Source organism: Dromiciops gliroides, chromosome 1 (assembly GCF_019393635.1).
Source record: "Dromiciops gliroides isolate mDroGli1 chromosome 1, mDroGli1.pri, whole genome shotgun sequence".
Taxonomy (NCBI): Eukaryota; Metazoa; Chordata; class Mammalia; order Microbiotheria; family Microbiotheriidae; genus Dromiciops; species Dromiciops gliroides.
This window is the reverse complement of record NC_057861.1, coordinates 664750073-664771991: the sequence shown is the minus strand read 5'-3', so window position 1 is coordinate 664771991 and position 21919 is coordinate 664750073. Positions and strand designations below refer to the sequence as shown.

General features: G+C 38.6%; 1 protein-coding gene across 1 annotated transcript in view; it reads right to left on the bottom strand.

Annotated features, from left to right (window-relative positions):
* Positions 1 to 21919, bottom strand: part of GRIN3A (glutamate ionotropic receptor NMDA type subunit 3A) — a 171304-nt gene that overhangs the window by 57462 nt on the left and 91923 nt on the right. The window contains exon 3 of the mRNA XM_044000739.1: positions 13641 to 14688. Within this exon, the coding sequence (XP_043856674.1) occupies positions 13641 to 14688 (1048 nt within the window). The remainder of the gene's footprint in view (positions 1 to 13640; positions 14689 to 21919) is intronic.

Here is a 21919-nt window from a genome sequence, read left to right as displayed (position 1 = left end):
TGTAAATATGAAAGTCTGTAAATTCAAGGAGGAAAGAGGGTATTAGTAGATTTAGAGCTAGAAGGAACCTTTGACATTTTCTAATCCAATCTCTTTATTTATTATTATTTTTTAAAAGAAATTGTGTGTTCAAGATATGAAGCAATTTCTTTGAGGTTTCAAAAACTCTAAGAGGCACACCTAGGATCTGAACCTAGTTCCTCCGACTCTAAAGAAAGAAAACTTTCCATTGTACTATATGTGTCACTTTCTGTGGTTCTGAGGTGACTTTTCCAAATACTAGAGCTTTGAGTTATTCATTCATTCATCCACCCATCTATCAAATTAAAGAAAAATATCAGCAATGAATAAGGTACAAAGGAGCCACACAGATAAAGTAAGGCATGATTTCTATTATTACTGCACTTATCAATGTTGTTGCCATTCAGTTGTTTCAGTTGTGTCCAAAGTTTCGTGACCCCATTTGTGTTTTCTTGTCACAAGTACTAGAGTGGTTTGCCATTTCCTTCTCTACCTCATTTTATAGATGAGAAAACTGAGGCATACTGGGTTAAATGACTTCCCTGGGCTCATAAAGTAGTCAGTGTCTGAGGCCAGATTTGAACTCAGGAAGATGAGTCATCCTGACTCCTTGCCCAGTGCTCTATCTACTGTATCACCTAAGTGTTTTGTCATTGAATACTAGATCATGAATGGGATGGTTTTTGCCATCATTCTTCAGGCTCTTACATTACACATTCAGTCCAGGTGTAATTGGACTTAATATATAATGTGGTATGGTGGGAAGGACTTGCTTGCCTCTGGGAGTGAGAAGACTTGGGTTTTAGCTTTACTTTGGCCACTTGAAAAAATCATATCTCCTTTATGGGCCTCAGATCCCTCTTGTATAAGGAAGAGTGAGTTGAACCCTATGTTTTTTGAGGTCCTCTTAGACTCTGAGAGCATTATTCTTTGGTAGCATATGTGAAGAGCTAGTGAGATAGAATTTCCTTGCTGTCCTTGACTCAGCTAGGCCCACCAGGGTAGCAGAAAACTAGGTATTCACAACCTATCCTTGTTATACATGCTTTAATAATAATGATAGCTAGCATCTATATAATGCTTTAAAGTTTGTAAACACAAATATCATTTAATAATGATAATAATTAATGTTTATATGGCACTACATACCAGTCACTATGCTAAGTGCTTTACAGTTGTCTCAATTGGATCCTCACAATAACTTCAGGAGGTAGGGGCTATTATTATCCTTATTTTATAGATGAGAAAACTTAGGCAGACAGAGGTTAAGTGACTTGTCCAAGATCACAGTGCTAGTAAGTGTTTGAAGCTGGATTTGAACTTGAGTCTTCTTGACTCCAGGTCCAGCTCTGGATCCACCAGATTCACTATGATAATTGATAATTGTCCTTTTCTTATGATGGGCCAAGAGGATTTGAAGTAGTCTTCTAGTGAAGTCCAAATCCACCATGGTTGAATAAGCTATATTATTCACATAGTGTATCTGGCTCTCAGGTACTCATGGCAACTGGGTATCTACATGTCTTAATGGATTATTTCCAATTTATTCTGTACCTTGTGCTTTTCTTTGTAGTTATCTCCAATTTATCTTGTACTGATCTCATTTGTACATAGTTGTTTTCATGTTGTCCTCCTATTAGTCTGTGAGCTCCTTGAGATGAGGGACTGTTTTTTTTTTTTTGTTTGTTTTGCCTTTCTTTCTGTTCTCAGCAATTAGTACAATGCTGGCGCATAGTAGGTACCTAATAAGTGTTTATTGACTGACAACACCCTCCTGATTCTCCCTCCCCCCAATGTAGTGCCATCTCTACCTGCTTTGTATTTAACTATTTTGTATTTATTGTCTACATGTTTATTCTGTATACTCATGCAAATATGTGCATGCTGTCTGCCTGAGAGAATGAATGTAAGCTCTTTGAGAGCAGACATTATTGCATTTTCTTGGTCCTTATCTCTCCAGCACCTGGCATGAAGCAGGCACTTAAGAAATGCTTGCTGACTGACTTGAGGTAAAGGGAAGTGAAGAAAAGTCATGATCTAGTCTTTCTCTAGTTTCTAATTCTGCTCTCTATTTCTGGGCAGAAGCACTTTGGAGGACACCTTTCCTATTCCCTTCTTTCCTTCTTCTCTTTCCTTTGCCTTCCAAAATCAGAATTGGTAAATGAGGATGGTAGTGTGTGCTATGGTCAGGTTAGTGTGTGTGTGTGTGTGTGTGTGTGTGTGTGTGTGTGTGTGGCTCATTTGGATGCTGTTTCTGGCTAGGTGACCTAGCATATTCTACCTCACCCCATGGTGTCATGACTTCCTACTTGAATATGCATTTATTTTTCTTGTTCTTATTGGTTCTTGTATGACAGATGTAAAACTCAATATAAGATCGTAATGTCAAGTAAGACAGATTCTGCCCTCATGGAGCTTATAGTTCATTGGATAATAGATTTAGAACTGGAAAGAACCTCAGTTCATCTAGTAAGTCAGCTAATCAAAGACATTTATTAAGAACTTGCCAATAGCCCCCTTATTCTACAGATGAGGAAAATAAAGCACAGTGAAATCGAGTTACTTGCCCAAGGTCACATAGATAATAAGCTTCAAAGGAACTATTTGAAACTAGGCCACCTAATTCTAATTCCAGAGCTTTATGAGGGATATTTTTTGGGGCTGGGTGGGTAGTATGGGGAGAGCAATTTCTTTCACTCCTTACTTAGAGAACATAAATACACTTCTTAGAGATATTCCCATTTCAATTTTGGTCTGGTGTCACAGCAGAAGGTCTGTTTAATATTTAAAATTTGTTGGTGACTTACTTTGAACATTCAAATGGAATTTTGTTACAGCGGCAGCTCTGCCATCTGCCAGTCTAGAAATGATTCTTGTCTTCTACTGTCTCTTATGAGATCTTTTGGGAAGGGACTTATCTAGACAGAAGAACTCCAGGGACATTTTATCTAAGGAGCAGGAAGGTGAGCTTCTTGGGAATACATTAATAAATAGCCAGTGACTGGCTTTGAAATCTTTCAAGTGCCCTATGGGACTGGCATGATTTCAACTCAACGAAGAAGCTTTTCATTTTCTCTGCAATGCTTTCCAGAATGAGGAGCCAATTTCTCTCCTCACCCTCCACCCCAGCAGAGCCAATAACCATGACTCTAAAAGGAGGAAGAATGCCCAGATCTGCTTCATGGGCCATGGACCCAGAAGGGAGGCTTGGCTCACAGAAATTAACTTCACAAAGTCAAATTTATCAGTCAGTCCTGTCATGCCCTTGTCCTTTGGGAGCCTACCTGTTTTAAAGGAAAGAATGTGATCCTTAGAAGGGTTTGTTGGAAGCATCAAGAAACCTTGTGTTGCTTTTAGAATCCAATAAATCAGTTTGGCTTCAGCATTTTTAGTCGTGAAAGTTTGAAATGAATCTCTTGGATTTCATTTTCATGAAAGGCTGGTCCTCCTCCCCAAGTTAGGCTTGAAATGACCATGTCATTGGGAATAGCGGGTACTGAGACTAGGTCTTCACAAATGAATAGATACTTTAAAAAACACAACAATCTCAATCTTCTTTGGTAGGTAACTATAGTAGCACATTTTTCTATTGCTTCATTGAGAACAAGGACTGTTTGCGACTTTCTCTGTATCCCTAGGACTTATCACATTACCTGGCATGTAAAAGGTGCTTAATAAATGCTAGTTGATGCTCTAGTTGCTATTTATACCATCTGTGACTACATCCTGTTTTCATTACCTAGAATGGCTTTTCCTTCTCATTTCTTCGAACTTCCTTATCTCCCTTTGAGGTTCAGCTCTTTTCCAATGTGAAATCTTTCCTAATTCTCCTAGTTCTGAGTTCCCTTTCCCCAAATTATTTTGTCTTTATTTTGTTTTCACTTCTTTGGAAATAGATTTTTTTTCTTCTTAAGTAAAATGTAAAATATCTAAGGGTAGAGAGTATCATTTTTGTATTTGTATCAAGAGAACCTAACACAGTACCTGGCACATAGTAGGCACAGCATAAATGCTCATTGAATTGAATTCTGTAGCACTTTAAGGATTATGAAACATTCTTCTTAGCAACTTTATAGAGTAGTATGTGCAAGTATTATCCCCATTTCACAGGTGAGGAAGCTGAGCCTTGAAAAGGTAAAGTGAATTGTTCATAGTGACACAGATGGCTAAGTGTCAGATCAGAACCAGCATTTGAGCTAGTATTTCTTGATCCTAAATCCAGAAGTTTTTAAAATTAGATCACACATTTACTGACTTTCATAAGTGATGAGATCTGAACAGCTATTTGCTCTTAATTATTTGTAAGATACAAAGGAGGTAGTTGAAGCTGATGTATGTAGGAGCGAAAATGGTGGTTGAATAATGTCTAATGTACCTACAACATATACTATATAATAGATGTTATACATGTATGTAATATATGGTCAACTTTGGGTCATAATTCAATGGGCAAAAATATGTTATATAAATTCATCTCCTAAATTATTTGTTTGGAAGTTAGAGCGCACATATTTCATATTATAAATGATGATTAAGCTTGCAGGCCTAATCCAAAGAGACCTTTTAAAAACCCCAAATACAAATGAGAGATTATATATTAACAATGAAAATTGTAAATGTAAAATGAAGCTCTTGGACTAGGGCAGAAAATTGTAGTCAGAATACTGTTGCAGTAGTAGGGGCTTTTTTTGGTGGGGCAATGAGGGTTAAGTTCATACAGCTAGTATGTGTCAAGTATCTGAGGCCAGATTTGAACTCAGGTCCTCCTGAATCCAGGGCTGGTGCTTTATCCACTGCACCACCTAGCTGCCTCTGCAGTACTAGTTATTAAAGAAAATTGAAGTAAAAATAGTATTGACTAAGAAAACATTTTAAATATTTGGAATAAGAGTGCTCAAGAAAAGGTTGGGTAAGGTATGTGTGTGTGAGAGAGATTTTTCCAGAGATTCTAAAGAAGACTTCCAAGATTTTTCAAGGGATTTAGAGATTGATTGAACTTCTTCCTTTGAGGGTACTTTTCTAAAATGGTCCCAGGAATGTTTTGACAGTTGCCTTCAATTTCTTGAGATTTTTTGTTCCATATAGAGAGGGAGAGGCAGCCAGAGGGAGAGAGTAGGAGGAAGAGAGAAATGTAGATATTTTCCTGTGACAAGTGAGCCAGAGTTGGAAAAGAGAGTAAAAAGAAAGAGGAGGTTAAGGAGAGAGAGAGAGAGAGAGAGAGAGAGAGAGAGTGTGTGTGTGTGTGTGTGTGTGTGTGTGTGTGTGTGTGTGTGTGTGTGAGAGAGAGAGAGAGAGAGAGAGAGAGAGAGATTTTCCTGAGGTGAAATTAATTGAGTGGGTGAAAGAAAGGAAAGATAGCAGGGAGCTTGGTATGTGCTTAATTTCCCTGATAATTGATGAATGAGGGGGAAGGATGGCAGTGGAGTGGGGAGAGATGTCATAGCACACAATTTCCCAAGGCAGACACCATTGTTCTAAGATAGTTTGATTTCTAAATCATCTAAAGCTGGGGAATTGAGGCCTCAGGCAGATGGAGAGGAGGGTGGGTGACTACATACATGTAAAGGATGTCTGTTAGTAGAGCTAAGACTGAATTTTTGTGACTGGAATAAGAAGCACAAACTGTAACAAAGCAGTGCACCGCTGGAGAAAGGAGGTTGGTGGGGAGAAGGATGGTTTTGAGGGGAGGGTGAATCTGACCCCAGCCTGCAATATGGGGGCATTCCTATTTTAACTTATTCTTTTTTTAAATTTTTTTTAAGTGAGGCAATTGGGGTTAAGTGACTTGCCCAGGGTCACACAGCTAGTAAGTAAGAGTTAAGTGTCTGAGGTCAGATTTGAACTCAGGTACTCCTGACTCCAGGGCCGGTGCTCTATCCACTGTGCCACCTAGCTGCCCCTTAACTTATTCTTGTTAGTTGCTAAACTAGTTGATAATCTCTGGTGTTTCTAGCTGCTGAAGGACTTCAGGTCCTATAATAGCAAATTATAAATTTGGATCTTTGGTCATACCTCTAGTCACCTAGCCCTGGTTATAGCTTTGTCTATAAATCAGTTGTTTATAACTTATGGAATGCTTGTACACAATAGCAGGCTTCCATTTGTCCATCCATCCATCTATCCATTCATTCATCCATTCCTTCATTTGTTTGTTTGTTTATTCATTTATTTATTTATTTTTGGACAGTGAAGTACTTGTGGGAGCATAGACACCATAGAGTCCACTTAACAGAAGCATCTTAGGATTGTGAAAAAATGTACCATCTCTGTAATAATACAAATGTGTAATTTTCACATAGCTGTTGAAGCACATATGACTGGGAAAAATTTCGAGGAGTCAGAGAGATGTGTGTAAGGGCAGCATTCTCTCTTGTTTGTTTGTTTTTTTGCAGGGCCACACAGCTAGTAAGTGTCAAGTGTCTGAGGCTGGATTTGAACTCAGGTACTCCTGAATGAAAGGCCAGTGCTTTCTCCACTGCGCCACCTAGCTGCCCCCAGCATTCTCTCTTAATAGAGTTACACTATTAGTCAATGAATTTTTAAGAATGAAAGAATTTAAAAGGCACAAACCTATGAAAGGGACTTTATAAAGTTAGTTTTACAAGGCATATTAAAATCATTTTAGTTAAGTTCGTCTTCCATCAGTTTTTGCTTTATTTCCCTAGAAGGGAGAGAAAGGAAAGCAACAGTTGTAACTACTAGGTGGCATGGATGTTACAGGGCTGGAGACCTATTCAGAACTACAATCAGGGTGCCTGGCAGAGTGAGAGAGGGAGATAGTACCTAGTTTTAGAAGGCAACAGTGTGGTTGAAAGAACACTAGCTATTGAATCTGAAGTGATGAGTATGAATTCTAGCTCTGGCACATCTTACCTTGAATGATGTACTTGCCCTTTTTGGGCCTTGGTGTCCTCATATGTAAAATGAGGTTCTTGGACTTGTGCGGGAGTTAATGTAGTTTATGCGAACTTATGTTTAAAAAATATTTTGATAACTACAAATAAATATAATTGGTGTTTTTTGGGGGGTAATTCTATGTATTTTTATGCATTTAAAAACATGATTGTAGGACAGAATTCACAGGCTTCCCTGGGTTATCCAAGGGGTTCAAGACACAAAATGTTTCAAAACCTCTTGACTGGATGAACTCCAAGTTCCTTCTAGCTTGAAGTCCTATGATCTTGTGACAAGGACCAGGCCAGGTCGTTACCTACCTTTAGATTAGGTAAGAACAGCTATCTACATAGTCTAATTTTAGAGTTGCTAGATAGGTTTCCTTTGATCAGAAATATTTACTCCACTGCTTGTTATGATGTCTGAAAATTTAACCATTATTAATTCATTTTTTGGGGGGGGCAGGGCAATGAGGGTTAAGTGACTTGCCCAGGGTCACACAGTTAGTGTCAAGTTTCTGAAGCCAGATTTGAACTCAGCTCCTCCTGAATCCAGGGCTGGTGCTTTATCCACTGTGCCACCTAGCTGCCCCTATTACTTTGTTCTTTGGGGTTGTAAAGGATTGTTAATCCTCAGGAGGCCTTACCAAAATACAAAGACTCTTGGAAAGGGTAATCTTAGTTACTGGTTATTAGCAGGGATAATCCATATATTGTGAGATGTGTAGCCTTGAACTCTGGTTAGCAAAATGTAGACACAGCCTATAAGTAGAGTTTTAAGATAGTAGTCTATGAAAGTTACCCCTGCTATGTGCTGGAGTATGTATGCAAAGACAAAAAACAAAGCAATTTTTCCTTTCAGAGAGCTTACGTTGATTGAACTGGGCCAGAGAAATAAAACAAATATATAATAATACTAACAACAACAACAAAACAATAACTAGCACTTTATATAGCACTTTATTTTGAAAAATACTTTAGAAGGATTTTATTTTATCTTCACAACAACCCTGGGAGATAGATGCTATTATTGAGCTCACTTTACAGATGAGGAAACTGAGGCACAGAGCAGTTAAGTGACATGCAGCTAGCATTTGAGGTAAAAATTGAGCTCAGGTCCTCCTGACTCCAAATCCAATGCTCTGACCCTTCTTCTACCTAGTGAATCCAAGGTAATTCAAGAGGAAGAGAGCATTAACGACTTGGGGGACTATCAAGAAAAGCTTTCCTATTGGAGGTGGCCCTTGACTTGAGCCTTGAAAGAAGACAAGGATTCTGAGAGGTGGAGTCATTGAAGAGGGAGAGAATTCTATTTTTTTTATCATAAAAGTATTTTATTATTTTCTGGATATATATAAAGACAGTTTTCAACATTTGAGGGAATTCTAGGTGTGAGCTTAGGCCTGTGTATATCCTATGGTTGGTTCCGTGGCACTACCGGGGAGGGAATGACCATGATCCCTTTCTGACTTCCCCTCCCCCAAAGACCAGTGGTACATTGCATACTGTACGCTTAATTGTGAGCATCAGGGACAGCCTAGTGAAGGGGCAAAGATGGAGGATGGAATGCCAAGTTGAGGTAACAACCAGGAGTTCAATTTGGTTGGAATACTGAATACATGATGGGGAAGGCAGGAGTGATAGGAAGTGTCTGGAATGGTCAGTGTCAGCTGGTTTTGCTTTTAGCTATTTTTCTTTGTTACAAGGGGAGATTTGTTGTTAGGAGACGGGGGTAGGGAGTACATCTGGAAATGGCTGTAAGCACTGTAAAAAAGCAAAGCCATCGATACAACTTATTAAAAAACAGGCTGAGAGAAAGTATAGAAAGCTAGGCTGAAGCCAGATATTGTAAGACTTTAAGTGGCAGGCCGAGGAGTTCTTATTTTATCCCTGAGGCAGTAGCCTAGCTAGTTACTAGCTGTAATGCAGTATTGATCTTTTCCAATTATATTGATCGATTCCTGTTCTGAGGGATAAGTGAGCTTTGAAAAATTATCCTCAGCTCCTACTTGGGGAGCATCATAATCCAGGCTTGTCTGCTGGGCTTTCTTGTTTTAATTTGGTTGGGACCTGTTAGGGTTTTGTCTTTATGATTTCCTTTTAAGTATCCTAAAATAATTTCTTCCTCACATTTAAGGCGAGTAGTGTTCATGACTTGGCTTTGGTGGCCAATATACTAGAATGCTGAAGATCTATAGGAAATGTGAATAAAGTGAAAGATTAGAAGACACTACAATAATAATAATGCAAACTGAATATCCATGAAGCAGGTTTAGCTTAACAAATACATAAACTTGGGAGTAGCTAGGTGATACAGTGGATAAAGCACCGTCCTTGGATTCAGGAGGACCTGAGTTCAAATTCGACCTCAGACACTTGACACTAGCTGTGTGACCCTGGGTAAGTCACTTAACCCTTATTGCCTGTGCAAACCAAACCAAACCAAACCAAAAAAACCCCAAAACCGAAAACAAAAAACCCAACCTCAAAAAACAAAAAAAACAAATATATAAACTTGGTGCCCCAGATGGAAGGCTAAATGCATTGAATTCTTGTTCTTCTTTCTCCAAATTATTCTTTAGTTTTAGGTATTTCCATGCATATTCTTTTCCTTTCTACTTCTCTTTCTCATCTTCCTCTTTGCTCTAATCATATAAAAAATTCTAGTCATCTAATTCTTTTCTGAGATAATTTTTTTTTTTAGCTCTAACATTCTGTATGTATTTAAGTCTATGGGTCTGTAATGACAACGATTTAGATATAACAAATGAACTATTTGGCAATAAGTAGTATTCTGAAAATATTCAATTAACTGATAATTTGGAAAATGCTGAGTTCCAAGATAAAAATAGAATTCCTCCCCACCCCCATTAATTGTGGCATGTCAAGCACATTTGGTCTTCCCTCAGTCAGTTGGCAAAATAAAAAGGGAATCTATAATGATCAAAATAGAGAACTAGCAGTGCTAATATATAGCAAAAACATTAGATTTAGAGTCAGAGGAACTAGGTTAAAATCTTCACTTTATCCCTTAGGTGACCTTGGGTAAGTCACTTAACCTCTGAGCTCAGTTTCCTCATTAACAAGATAAAGAAAGGGCTTCATCTCTAAAGTTCCTTCCCTTTCTAAATCTTTGTATATCTGTTGTTCATTTCATGGCATGATCTTAGAATTCTCCTAAAACCAAATAGCATTCTTCCTGAAAATGTTGACTTGACTCTCTTACAGTATTTTTCAATACACTTGTTATATTTTTTAAAGGTCCTTTAGGTCCATTTTCTGTTTTTTTTTTTTGTTTTTTTTTTACAGCCCAATGAGGGTTAAGTGACTTGCCCAGGGTCACACAGCTAGCAAGTGTCTGAGGTTGGATTTGAACTCAGGTCCTCCTGAATCCAGGGCTGGTGCTTTATCCATGCGCCATCTAGCTGCCCTCCTTTAGGTCCATTTTCAAAGAAGTCCCTGGAAAGCTGTCCTCATATTTAAACAGGTCATGTTTATGTAACCCAAAACAACTCAGTGGGAAAAAAATGACAAAAACTATTTTTATCATCATGATGACTTAAAAAAAACAGGGTTTATTGATTTTAATTTTTGCTTTTCAGCTTCTTGTTTTGGCACTGATAGGAAATTCCATCTACAGTTTGGAGGAAGAAATATTATCCAAAATACAAAGTCTGGTTCTATGCTATGCCTAAACCAGTATTTGAAAAACAAAAAGGTCAGGTAGTTTATCGATCCCAGAAGCCTCCCTACCCCCCTAAATGAAGAAACCCTGGGGAAGCTCAAACCCCTGAGTCACTTGGGTAGAGTAACACCAGCAGTAATGGCTCAAAGCCCCTTTTCTCACTAGTAAGGAGTCTGAATTACCAATCAACTATTTCTCTAGGAAGCTCCCTCTTCCCACAAGCATGAATCAGCACCAGTCCCCAGTCAAGGTTCCTTGCTCCCTTTCCCCACTGATTGGTCCTACTAGATCACATTAAGAACCCTATAAAAACCCACTCAACTTTACTGTTGAGGTGCCCCCTTCCTTCTGGGGGTTCAGTGAGTACACCTAATTCCACCAGGTCTTTAGCAAAGTGGACCCATTTTCAATATTCGCCTTGACTGTTCTTCCTATTGTAAGTATGTCCCCTCAATAAAGCTGGCTTGCCTTCCTATCTTTTTTTTTTTTTTTTTAACTTTTTTTTTTTTTTTTAATTGAGGCAATTGGGGTTAAGTGACTTGCCCAGGGTCACACAGCCAGTAAGTGTTAATTGTCTGAGGCCGGATTTGAACTCAGGTACTCCTGACTCCAGGGCCGGTGCTCTAGCCACTGCGCCACCTAGCTGCCCGCCTTCCTATCTTTTTGTGTGCCCTATGTTTCCTTATACTGAACTGTTGGTACCCTGAACATTTCTAAATGTGCATGGAGAGAGATAGCCAACTAGTTCTTTTGTACAAAATTGGTTTCTCTGATTGTCATACTACACAGAGTTGATTTGCTTCATATTGTTTGATGTTTATGTATAATCTCTTAAACACATACCATTAAAATTTATGGGGGTTTGCAGAGAATCCACTGACTTCAGAAGGGATTCAGAACATTTAGAGATAGGTGAAATTAGTACAAACTGGAGAGGGGGAGACAGGTTCAATCCCCAACGTTAACTCTTAAATTGGCTGATGTTTTAATTGTACATCTGAGACTTAAGGAACTTAAAAATGTTCACTGAATTCCAAGTAAATCATTGAATGTTCCTTAACCGAAGGGAACTCATTACCTACTCCCGATGACTCACTTCTAATTGAATCCCATTACAAAGGCAGAACCATTTACTGGGAGTTATATAGGCAAAATTTGTCATTGACCTTTGTATGCAAAACAAATCTAAAGGCTTAATCTAAAGCAGGAGAACTATTGAAAACTTGTCAGGGGCTGTAAGGGCTATGAAGAATGGTCTATTTAGTTCTTAGCTATTTGGTAAGGTCCATTGAAAACACTCTCTTCATGAGTATTATTATGAAAATGACTATATATTTTAAATGAAATTTTATAGTGAGATGTTTCAATCCTATAAGATGTAGTTAGTTTATTTGCACTTTAAAAGGTGGGACATTTGGGGGCAGCTAGGTAGTACAGTGGATAAAGCACTGGCCCTGGATTCAGAAGGACCTGAGTTCAAATCCGACCTCAGACACTTGACACTTACTAGCTGTGTGACCTTGGGCAAGTCAATTAACCCTCATTGTCCCCAAAACCAAAACCAAAGCCAAAAACCAAAAACCAAAACAAAAAGGTGGGACATTTGACCATGTGAGTGTTTCCCAGTTCAGTGGCTTGCTGAATAATTGATCTAAAGTTACTTTCTTTCCTTTGCAAAGGATCAGGGATAATCCCACATTTAGTTTACTTTGAAAAATATTTTCTACTTGCTAATTTAATGAAAACTTAATCTAAGATTTAACCAAAGGCTTTATGCTTCCATTAAACTTGAGCTATCATTCCATTCACAAGCTATGCATCCTTGAGCACAATGAAACAGTATTTATCAAATCAGAAGACCATGCTAACAAAATCCAGGTTTGTCAGTCACCAGTTTAAGTAGGAGAAAGCAATTTTAGAGGCCAGAAACATTCAATATAATTGGCTACTCTATCTCAAGTCAACTTACTTGACTCTTGCAATTCCTAGTTCCAAATGAAAAATTACCACTGTCCAAAGTACTGTTCTTTGCACTGACATATTCCTGAAAAGGGCCACAACAACTTCTGAACGAAAGAAGCACTCAGTTTACACTACCTTGTAATAAACACTAAGTCCACAAGATAAACTGTGAGTTCTTCACCTATATTGCTTTTTTAATGGGCAAATAGATGCTTTACTAGTGAGTAAATGTATTATTTTCCTGATTTATTTCTACTGACCCCAAAGGAAAGCAATTAATCATTTTGTAAAGGCCATATTGGGTGAAGTTGCTTTATGCTGCCTAGTTTTTCTCTTGGGCCAAGGTAGGCCAGAAATGAGGAGTATCTGACAAGATATTTGACTCCTGGCATCTTTTGCTTAGGATGGCCAATACCTAGGGAATATTTACTGTTAAGAGACACTTCTAATAGGCAGAACTTCTCTGCAACCACTACTTCCAAGAAACTCTTTCTCTTCTCTGACAATAAATTAAAGAATGACTTACTCCAGACAACAAACTGGCTTCCTGAGTTCTCCCTTAAGTGGGTGACAGAGATAACTTCATTGTATCTGACAAAATTTCAACAAGCAAAATGAAAACAAATGCCTTATGACTTAACTGTAAACCTAGATCCTACTCTTCATTATGACAAGTGCTATGTGGCCTTAGTCAAGTTGTCTAACTGGGTCTCAATTTCGTCATCTGAAAAATAAGGGGATTGGATTAGATCAGGGCTTCTTAAACTTTTTCCACTTGTGACCCCTTTTTTCCAGAGAAAATTTTATGCGACCTTGGGGTATATAGCTATATAAAATAGATACACATAACCTTTTACTGTTGCCAAATTTTTCATGACTCCCCACATTCATTAATATGACCCCATATGGGGTCCTGACCCACAGTTTAAGAAGCTTTGGATTAGATGACCACAATGATCTTTAAGTTTGCACAGTATATAATTCTAAAGGGACAAGAGATTTATCATGAGATTTAAATTCACAATAAAGAGAGCTGGAGTAACTAGGCTGAAATTTCTAGTTTTTTTTTTTTCTTTTACCTTTGGGTCATGTATCCCAGAGAGCTCTTCATAGATTTTCTCTCCAACCATGACAGCAGCCAGATTTGCTGTGTATGTGGAAAGGCAAAACAAACAGAAAATAGCCCAGAGATTCATTAAAAACCTTCCAGTCCAGCATTTGGGAGGTTTGATGGCCACAGTTCTGCCAAACAAGATGGCATAGCAGACATTCAAGGCTGAAGAGAAGGAGAAGACTTTGCTTCTATTCCGCCCTTTGGGAGTCATTCCAAAGGGACTTTTCCATTCATATAGAGTGAGGAATATGGCGGTAATGTGAAGGGCCACAAATATCCCCAGCCACATTGTCCAGTGGAGTGGCCACATGAAGGCTCCGATAGGAGCTGCCGTGTCTCGGGTTCTCACTAAGATGCCCAAGCTGGTGGAGAAGAAGGGGCTGGTAAAGTCAATCACCTGGCTGCGAGCAGTGTTTATGCTAAAGGAAGTGACTGCCATATGGGCTGTCCCACTCAGGAGGTCCCCGACTAGCCCAGTCCAGTGGCCATTTTTCCAGGCTCCATATTTTCCATCTCCAACAATGTAGAGATCAAAGTCGAAGTTCAGGTCCTCTGCCAGCTTTTCCAGGAGATCAATGCAATAGCCATAGCAACACTTCTTATATTTAATGGGCACTGTATCATTATCACCCTGGAGGCTGTCAAAAAGGCCATCCAATATGGAGGAGTTGTTGGTCAGGGGATCCAGGCAGAGCTGACCAGCAGGACACAGACCATCATCATCCACCTGACGTGTGAAGACAAATGGATGCTCGATCAGGGTGACCACTCTCAGATGTAGCCGGGCAGGGTGTTGAAAGCTGATTCTGTGCCTCTGGGCTTGTTCTGGCCATATCCCGTAGTCCATGACGATCTTCCCTCCCTGCCAGCTGCCCAGGCGGGTCCACATCGGCTTCCCTACTGGGTCATGCTGTAGATTCCAGATGAAAAAGTTGTTTTCAGAGCTTAGGATGGTGGATTCTTTCACCCTGATGGAACCACTAAGCCCTCTGAAAGTAGTATTGGCTAGAAACCTGTCCAAGAGAAGCAGAGACAAGAAATCAAGAAGATAGATGAGTCATTGGGTAGTAGATGCTAGTTCTTTTTAGAAGGGTCAATAGCCAATTCTTGCCTACAGTCTGAACTTTAATTTTATTTAGAAAAAGATAGTTAATTGCATCAGAAAGGTCTATGGAAGTCCTAGCCAAAAGAAGACAATTACTTTGATTGAGAGAATGAACTAACAGCCCCAGATTCTTACACCATTTTCTATGGGCCTGCACTTTATCAATTGATTTTGTTTCTATCCCCTTGATCCTCAGTGAATTGAAGTGTTAATTATACTCTTTTTTTTTAATAGTCCCAATTAGCACTCTAGCAACTTCCCCAGAGCTGGAGACTTGGCATATTTTTACTATAACACATTGCTCTCCTATGCTAGTAGATCACATATATGTAGGTATGGAAATATTTGCTATCACAATAGATGTCTTTTTTTGGAGGGGGCAATAGGGGTTAAGTGACTTGCCCAGGGTCACACAGCTAGTAAGTGTCAAGTGTCTGAGGCCGGATTTGGACTCATATCCTCCTAAATCCAGGGACAGTGCTTTTATCCAATAGATGTCATTTAAGCACACTTAAAGCAACCCTGTAAATTAAGTATAAAGAACATTTGTTTATCCAGTCTAATTTTCTCTTTGTCTTTCTCTTTGCCTTTCTGTCTGTCTCTCAGTTTTTTCGTCTGTGAAAAAAGAGATAACATTTAAACTATTTACCTTAGAGGGTTGTTGTAAGTCAAGCACTTGGTGAGCCATTAAAGCTATGGAAATGTGAGCTATTATTATGAAGTCAATCAGAGAGGCACATTGGATGACTTCCAAAGATGATAAAATAGGCTCATATTTCTCAGAAGGGCCTCAGACCTTATGTTCTCTTAAAGACCCTTTAGGAACGATATTTTGGTTCAAGTTATAGGAGGGGCATCTGCCCAGAAAACAAATAAAGAAAATTTTCAGTTGAATATTTCATTCTTCAAACCAGCCAACTAATAGTATCCCTTGTATGTGTCCTAATACCAGAGAAACAAGAATGTGCTTATTATTGGTCATGACCTTTATCTTTCCTAAGTAGGCCTAAATAAAACAAACAGAGATGAAACCTTTGCAATATAGTTATGTATACAGTTGCATTTTATTGATTAGGGCTCTGGGCTCTCCTATACCTTAAATCATAGGAAAGGAATCATATGATGACATGTCCTTAACTTCATTATTCTTATCTCTTCAACAATTTAATTCTAAAGACATTTTATAATAATCACCTACTTTGTGTGAGCTGAAGACACAGTCCCTGTCCTCAAGGACCTTACATTCTACTGGGGAGATACAATATTTGTATGGATACACACATATACATACATACATTACATATATGGGTATAGTTTAAATTCAAAGTAACATAGTTCCTACAAACATACACATGAACGCACATGCATATATGTATGTGTATACAAGGCATACATGTATACGCACACATATACAAGCATAATATACACACATACATACATGTATGTATATATATGTACATACAAAGTAACATGGGGGCTGGGGAATGGGAGAGCATTAACAATTGGTGGAAATAGCAAAGAGATGAACTGAGCCTTAAAGGAAGCTCAGGGTTCTAAGAAGCAAAGGTGAGGAGACAGCATGTTCCAAGGGCCCAGAAATGGATGACAGAATGTCATATATGAGGGAAAGCAAGTTGGCCAGTTTGGCTGGAATGTTGACTATATGAAGAGAAGCAATGCAAAATGAATCTGGATGAAGCCGTATTGCAAAGGGATTTAAATTCCAAATAAAAGAGCTTACAATTTTACTTGAAGGCAAGTTAATTCAATTCAATAGCTTTTATTAAGTGTCTTCTAGTGCCAGGTACTGTGTTAGGAGCCGGGGATAAAAATACAAAAATGAAACAGCCACTGCCCCTCAAGTAACTTACATTCTATAGGATGTAGTAGGGAGTGAGTGAAGCTTTTTGAGAGGCGAGTGACATGAGAGAAAGATTATTTTGGTAGCTATATAGGATATAGACTGTGGAACAAAGAGACTAGAAGTAGGGAATCCATTGTTCACAATGTTTCTGGTTGAGGTAAATGAGAGTCAGAGAACTATGAGAAGCAACATGGTGGCAAAAGGCAAAATGTATGGTGGAAAAAAGTGTCTTCAATTGGGAATCATGGAACCCGGATTCAAATCCTAGGTATGTTTGCTTAGCCTTAATTTCCTATTCTTTGACATAAAATGGTTGGACTTGATTTCTGAGGTTTCTTTCAGCTTAAACTGCATGTGCTGGGTATATAGTAGGAATTTATTTTGGTTTAACAGATATTTATTAAATGAAAGGGTAGACTATTCCCTAACTTCCCAGAGGCAGCTAAGTGGCATACTGGGCAGAGTACTGGCATTGGATCAGGGATATGATAGTATGTGTTTAACAATTGGCTCTCTGAAAAAAATTGAACCAACACACTTTAAAATTTAATCTGCTTTGTTAATATTTTCTTTATCACTTTTTAAGCCTAGATCAAAGCTTCTTAAACTGTAGGTCAGGACCCCATATTGGGTTATGTAACGGAATATGGGGATCATGAAAAGTTTGGCAACAGTGAAAGGTTATGTATACTTATTTTGTATACCTATATACTTGGGGTTGCATAAATTTTTCTCAGGCAAAAGGGGTCACAAGTGGAAAAAGTTTAAGAAACCCTGGTCTAGATAATCAACCAAACAATAAATTAAGTCCTGATTTATAGCATTTGGTAATTTTCCTAGGTGAAAATGCTTTTACTGAAAATTTAGCAATTGATCAAGAGCCAGTTCAAGTTTTCTCCAGGACATCCCTGCCTTGGAGTCAGAAAGACTTGAATTAAAATCTTGACTCCTATACTTACCAACATTGTGATCTTGGGAAAGTTACTTAACCTCTCTGTCTCAGTTTTCCCACCTCTAAAAATGGGGATAATAATAGCACCTACTTTCAAAGGGTTGTTATGAGATAATACATGTGAAGGGATTTACAAATATTAAAGCACCATATACCTATAAGTTAGTAATATTATTGTTAATTATATATTAATTATATTATGTGATTATCATATATTGATATATTATTATATTATATATGTAAATTCAAGATTCTAACAAGGCTGAGCCATCACTGGTTGATCTATAAGCCACGGATTCAAACAGTTAGTAAACAGCTTTGCTATCAAGGAAAGAAAACAAATATAAAATTAGTGTGAACAATGTGCTAATCTTTATTAAGGATAAAGCAGTAAATTCCATTTTGAAGATTAGGAGCAAGGAAGAAAAAGGCCTCTACTTCACTAAGTGCCCTGAGTGTGTTTATTTGGGGAGATTGCATGTAATGGCAATTATTCATGTTCGTACTCCCCAGTGGTCATGGATTAGTTAAACTGAATGTTAGTTTGCTATAAATAATGAAGTCATGGGCATCTTAAACCTCACAATAGCTTTCTGCTGCTTTAGAAAAGTAGGGAACTAAATAATTAAAATGTGCAGATTAATCAATTGATAATTAGCCAGGCCCTTTTGGAGAGGGAAGACTTTAGCTGTGTTTTTGATGAGCAGGTGACTTTTATAACTACTTCCTGAAATTTACTTTCTGCAACAAACTGAAGAATAAAATTATTAGTGTAAGTGGGGCATCCATAATTTAGGTCATTTTAGTGTTCAGAAAAGTAGACCAAACATCATAGGCCCATTGGATGCTCTTCTTTACTTTTTGGCTTTGTTAATTCTGAGGGTGAGAGAATTCTTGGGATGGATGGGCTCTAGGAAGGACTTCTATATATACCATTCTTTGGCCTAAATATATACCTTTAACCATTTCATATAGAGGAGGTCCTAAAAACTTGTGGAGGAAGCTCTACTATATCATTCTAGTTGCAATGGTTCAAGTACTAGACATGGAGTAAGGAAGGTCTGTATTAAAATCTTGCCTCAGACATTTACATAGTTGTCATTCAACTTCAAGTCATTTAGTTTCACTCAACCTCAATTTTCTCCTTTATAAAATGGGACTACAATAACATCCACCTCATCTAGTTGTTCTGAGGGTTAGTTGAAATGACATATGTAAAGCATTTTGCAAAACTCAAAGCACTATATAAATATTATTATTATTATTATTGTTAGCTGATTGTATTAAGCATTAGAGATACAAAATAATTAGTTGCTACTCTCAGAGATCTTGTGTTCTAATGCAGAAGAAAACAAGTAAATAAAAATACAGTATATATATGTATATATATGAAGAGAATAAATACAAATACATTCAACACACTTAAATATGTGGCAGTTTGGGAGGGAGAGCACTAAGAGTTGGGGAGACCAGGAAAGGCTTCATGTAAAAGGGGATGCTTGAGCTGCAGCTTGAAGGAAGAGAGAGATTCTGTAAGGCAGAGGGAAGGAGGGAGCCCATTCCAGACTGGGAACATAGCTGGTGCAAAGGCATAGGGATGGAAGAGATGATAGGTCATATGTGAAGAATAGAGAAAGGCCAATTTGGCTGGATTGTGCAGAGTGAGGGAGAGTGGGGTGTTGAGCATAATTCTGAGGGTAAGAGAGCAGGAAGACAGGAAGAATGGTAATACCTTTAAAAGAAATAGGTGGGGGCAGCTAGGTGGCACAGTGGATAGAGCACCGGCCCTTGAGTCAGGAGGACCTGAGTTCAAATCTGGCCTCAGACACTTGACACTAGCTGTGTTACCTTGAGCAAGTCACTTAACCCCAATTGCCTCACCAAAACCAAAACCAAACAAAACAAAGAAAGAAATAGGGAAATTTGAAAGAATAGTGGGTTTGGTGGAGAAAGATAATGACTTCTTTTTGGGATATTTTTGGTTTGAGGTGTTTTGGGGATATCTATTTTAAAATGCACAACAGGCAATTAGTAATGTTGAACTGGAGCTCAGGTGAGCAAACAGGGAAGGATATATAATCTGTAAGTTATATGCATGGAGATAATGAACCTGTTGGACTTAATAAAGTCACCAAGGAGAGAATGTAGAGTGAGAAGAGAAGAAGTACCAGAACAGAATGTTAGGGAGCACCCACAGTTAAGGGGCACAGTAAGGATGAAAAACCAACAAAGGAGACTGAGAAGTAGAGATTATAGAGGTAGGTGGAAGAATCAGAAGAGAGTTGTATCACAAACACCCATGGATGAGAGATTATCTAAGAGGAGAGATAATACAGCAGAGAGGTCACATAGGGTGAAGATAGAAAAAAGACCAGTGGATTTGGCAGTTAAGAGATTGAAGGCAACTTTGGAGAGAGCAGTTTTAGTTGAGTCATCAGGTCAGAAGCCAGAATTCAAAGAATAGAGAAGTGAGAGGAAAGGAAAGGGTAGCAGCAAGTATAGATAGATTTTTCTTGGAATTTGGTTAAGAAAGAGAGAAGATACAGAAAAATGGTTTGAGAAGATGGCAGGATTTAGTGAAAGTTTTTTTTTTTTAAGGGTAGAGTAGATTTGAGCATATTTGAAAGCAAAGGGGAGGAATTACTAGATAGGGAGAAGTTGAAGATAAGAGACAAGGGTTAATTGGAGTTGCAGTCTGTTGGAGAAGACAAGAGAGGATGGGATCAATGGCACTTGTCAAGGGTTGGCCCTTGGCAAGAAGAAAGGCCACATCATTATGAGAGCCTGGGGGAAAGAGGAGAGAATGGGAAATGATATGAAAAGGTTTTTAGATGAATAGAATGGAAAAAAGGAGAGCTTACATTGAATGGCCTTAATTTTTTCAGTCAAGTATCAATTAAGGTCTTAAACTGAAAGTGGGAGTAGGGAAGAAGAGGAGGGGAAGGGTAAAAGACTTGAGAGAAGAGAATGTTTGGAACAACTTCTTCTTTTTTTTTTTTTTTAGTGAGGCAATTGGGGTTAAGTGACTTGCCCAGGATCACACAGCTAGTAAGTGTTAAGTGTCTGAGGCCAGATTTGAACTCAGGTACTCCTGAATCCAGGGCCGGAGCTCTATCCACTGCACCACCTAGCTGCCCCGGAACGACTTCTTAATTGGAGCAGAATAAAATTCCTGGCCCCAGTGAGAGCCCAGTTGAAAATGGATAATATAAATTTATAATGTGCCAAATTAACATGTTAATATGTTAGCTCCATTCAGTAGTATAGGACTAGGAACAGAAAAAGATGGTTTCAGTGATTCAGAGCTGAGTCTTGGCAAGGGATGGTTGGTGATAGTAAGGTAGAAGGGATTGGAGAGTAGAGGACAGTGTAGAGTTGAATTGACTAATAGTACAGGGTGAAACCAAAGTCATGAAGTCATGAAGGGGTTTCAATATTTAATAACTCCTTTATTTTATTTTAAATTTACAATACCACAATACCATACACAATATTTATAGAATACACACACACACACAACGAAGACAAATAATTTTCAAAAATTTATTAAAATGGGGGCAGCTAGGTGGTGCAGTGGATAATGCATTGGCCTTGGATTCAGGAGGACCTGAGTTCAAATCCAGCCTCAGACACTTGACACTTAGTAGCTGTGTGACCCTGGGCAAGTCACTTAACCCTCATTGCCCCGCCAAAAAAAAAATTATTAAAACATCAGACCCCTTCTTGACTTTTGGCCCACTCTGTGTAAGCTATGCTCATTTTGTATTAGAGTCAACTCACTTTCCAGATTTCTCTACCACCTCAACAACTGCTTTTTTTTGTGAGGCAATTGGGGTTAAGTGACTTGCCGAGGGTCACACAGCTAGTAAGTGTCAAGTGTCTGAGGCTGGATTTGAACTCAGGTCCTCCAGAATCCAGGGCCAGTGCTCTATCCACTGTGCCACCTAGCTGCCCCCTCAACAACTGCTTTCTAACCCTGGAGAAACTTCTTCCTTGAGTCCTACTCACCTGATTGGTGACTCTCTAGTCTAGACCATCATTTCATGTGGGTACCCCGTCATGCATATGTTATTTCTAGATTGCCTCATTCTCTGGATCTTTCCCCCAACTCCCAGATTTCTAGTTCTCCTTTATATGCTGTCTTTTCCCATTTAGATGTAAGGTCCTTTAGGGTAGGGACCATCTTGTTTTCTTGTATTTATAAGCAGTTGAATCCCCCATATTTAGCATGATGAAAAACACATTCTTTTTTTTTTTTTTGCAGGATAATGAGGGTTAAGTGACTTGCCCAAGGTCACACAGCTAGTAAGTGTCAAGTGTCTG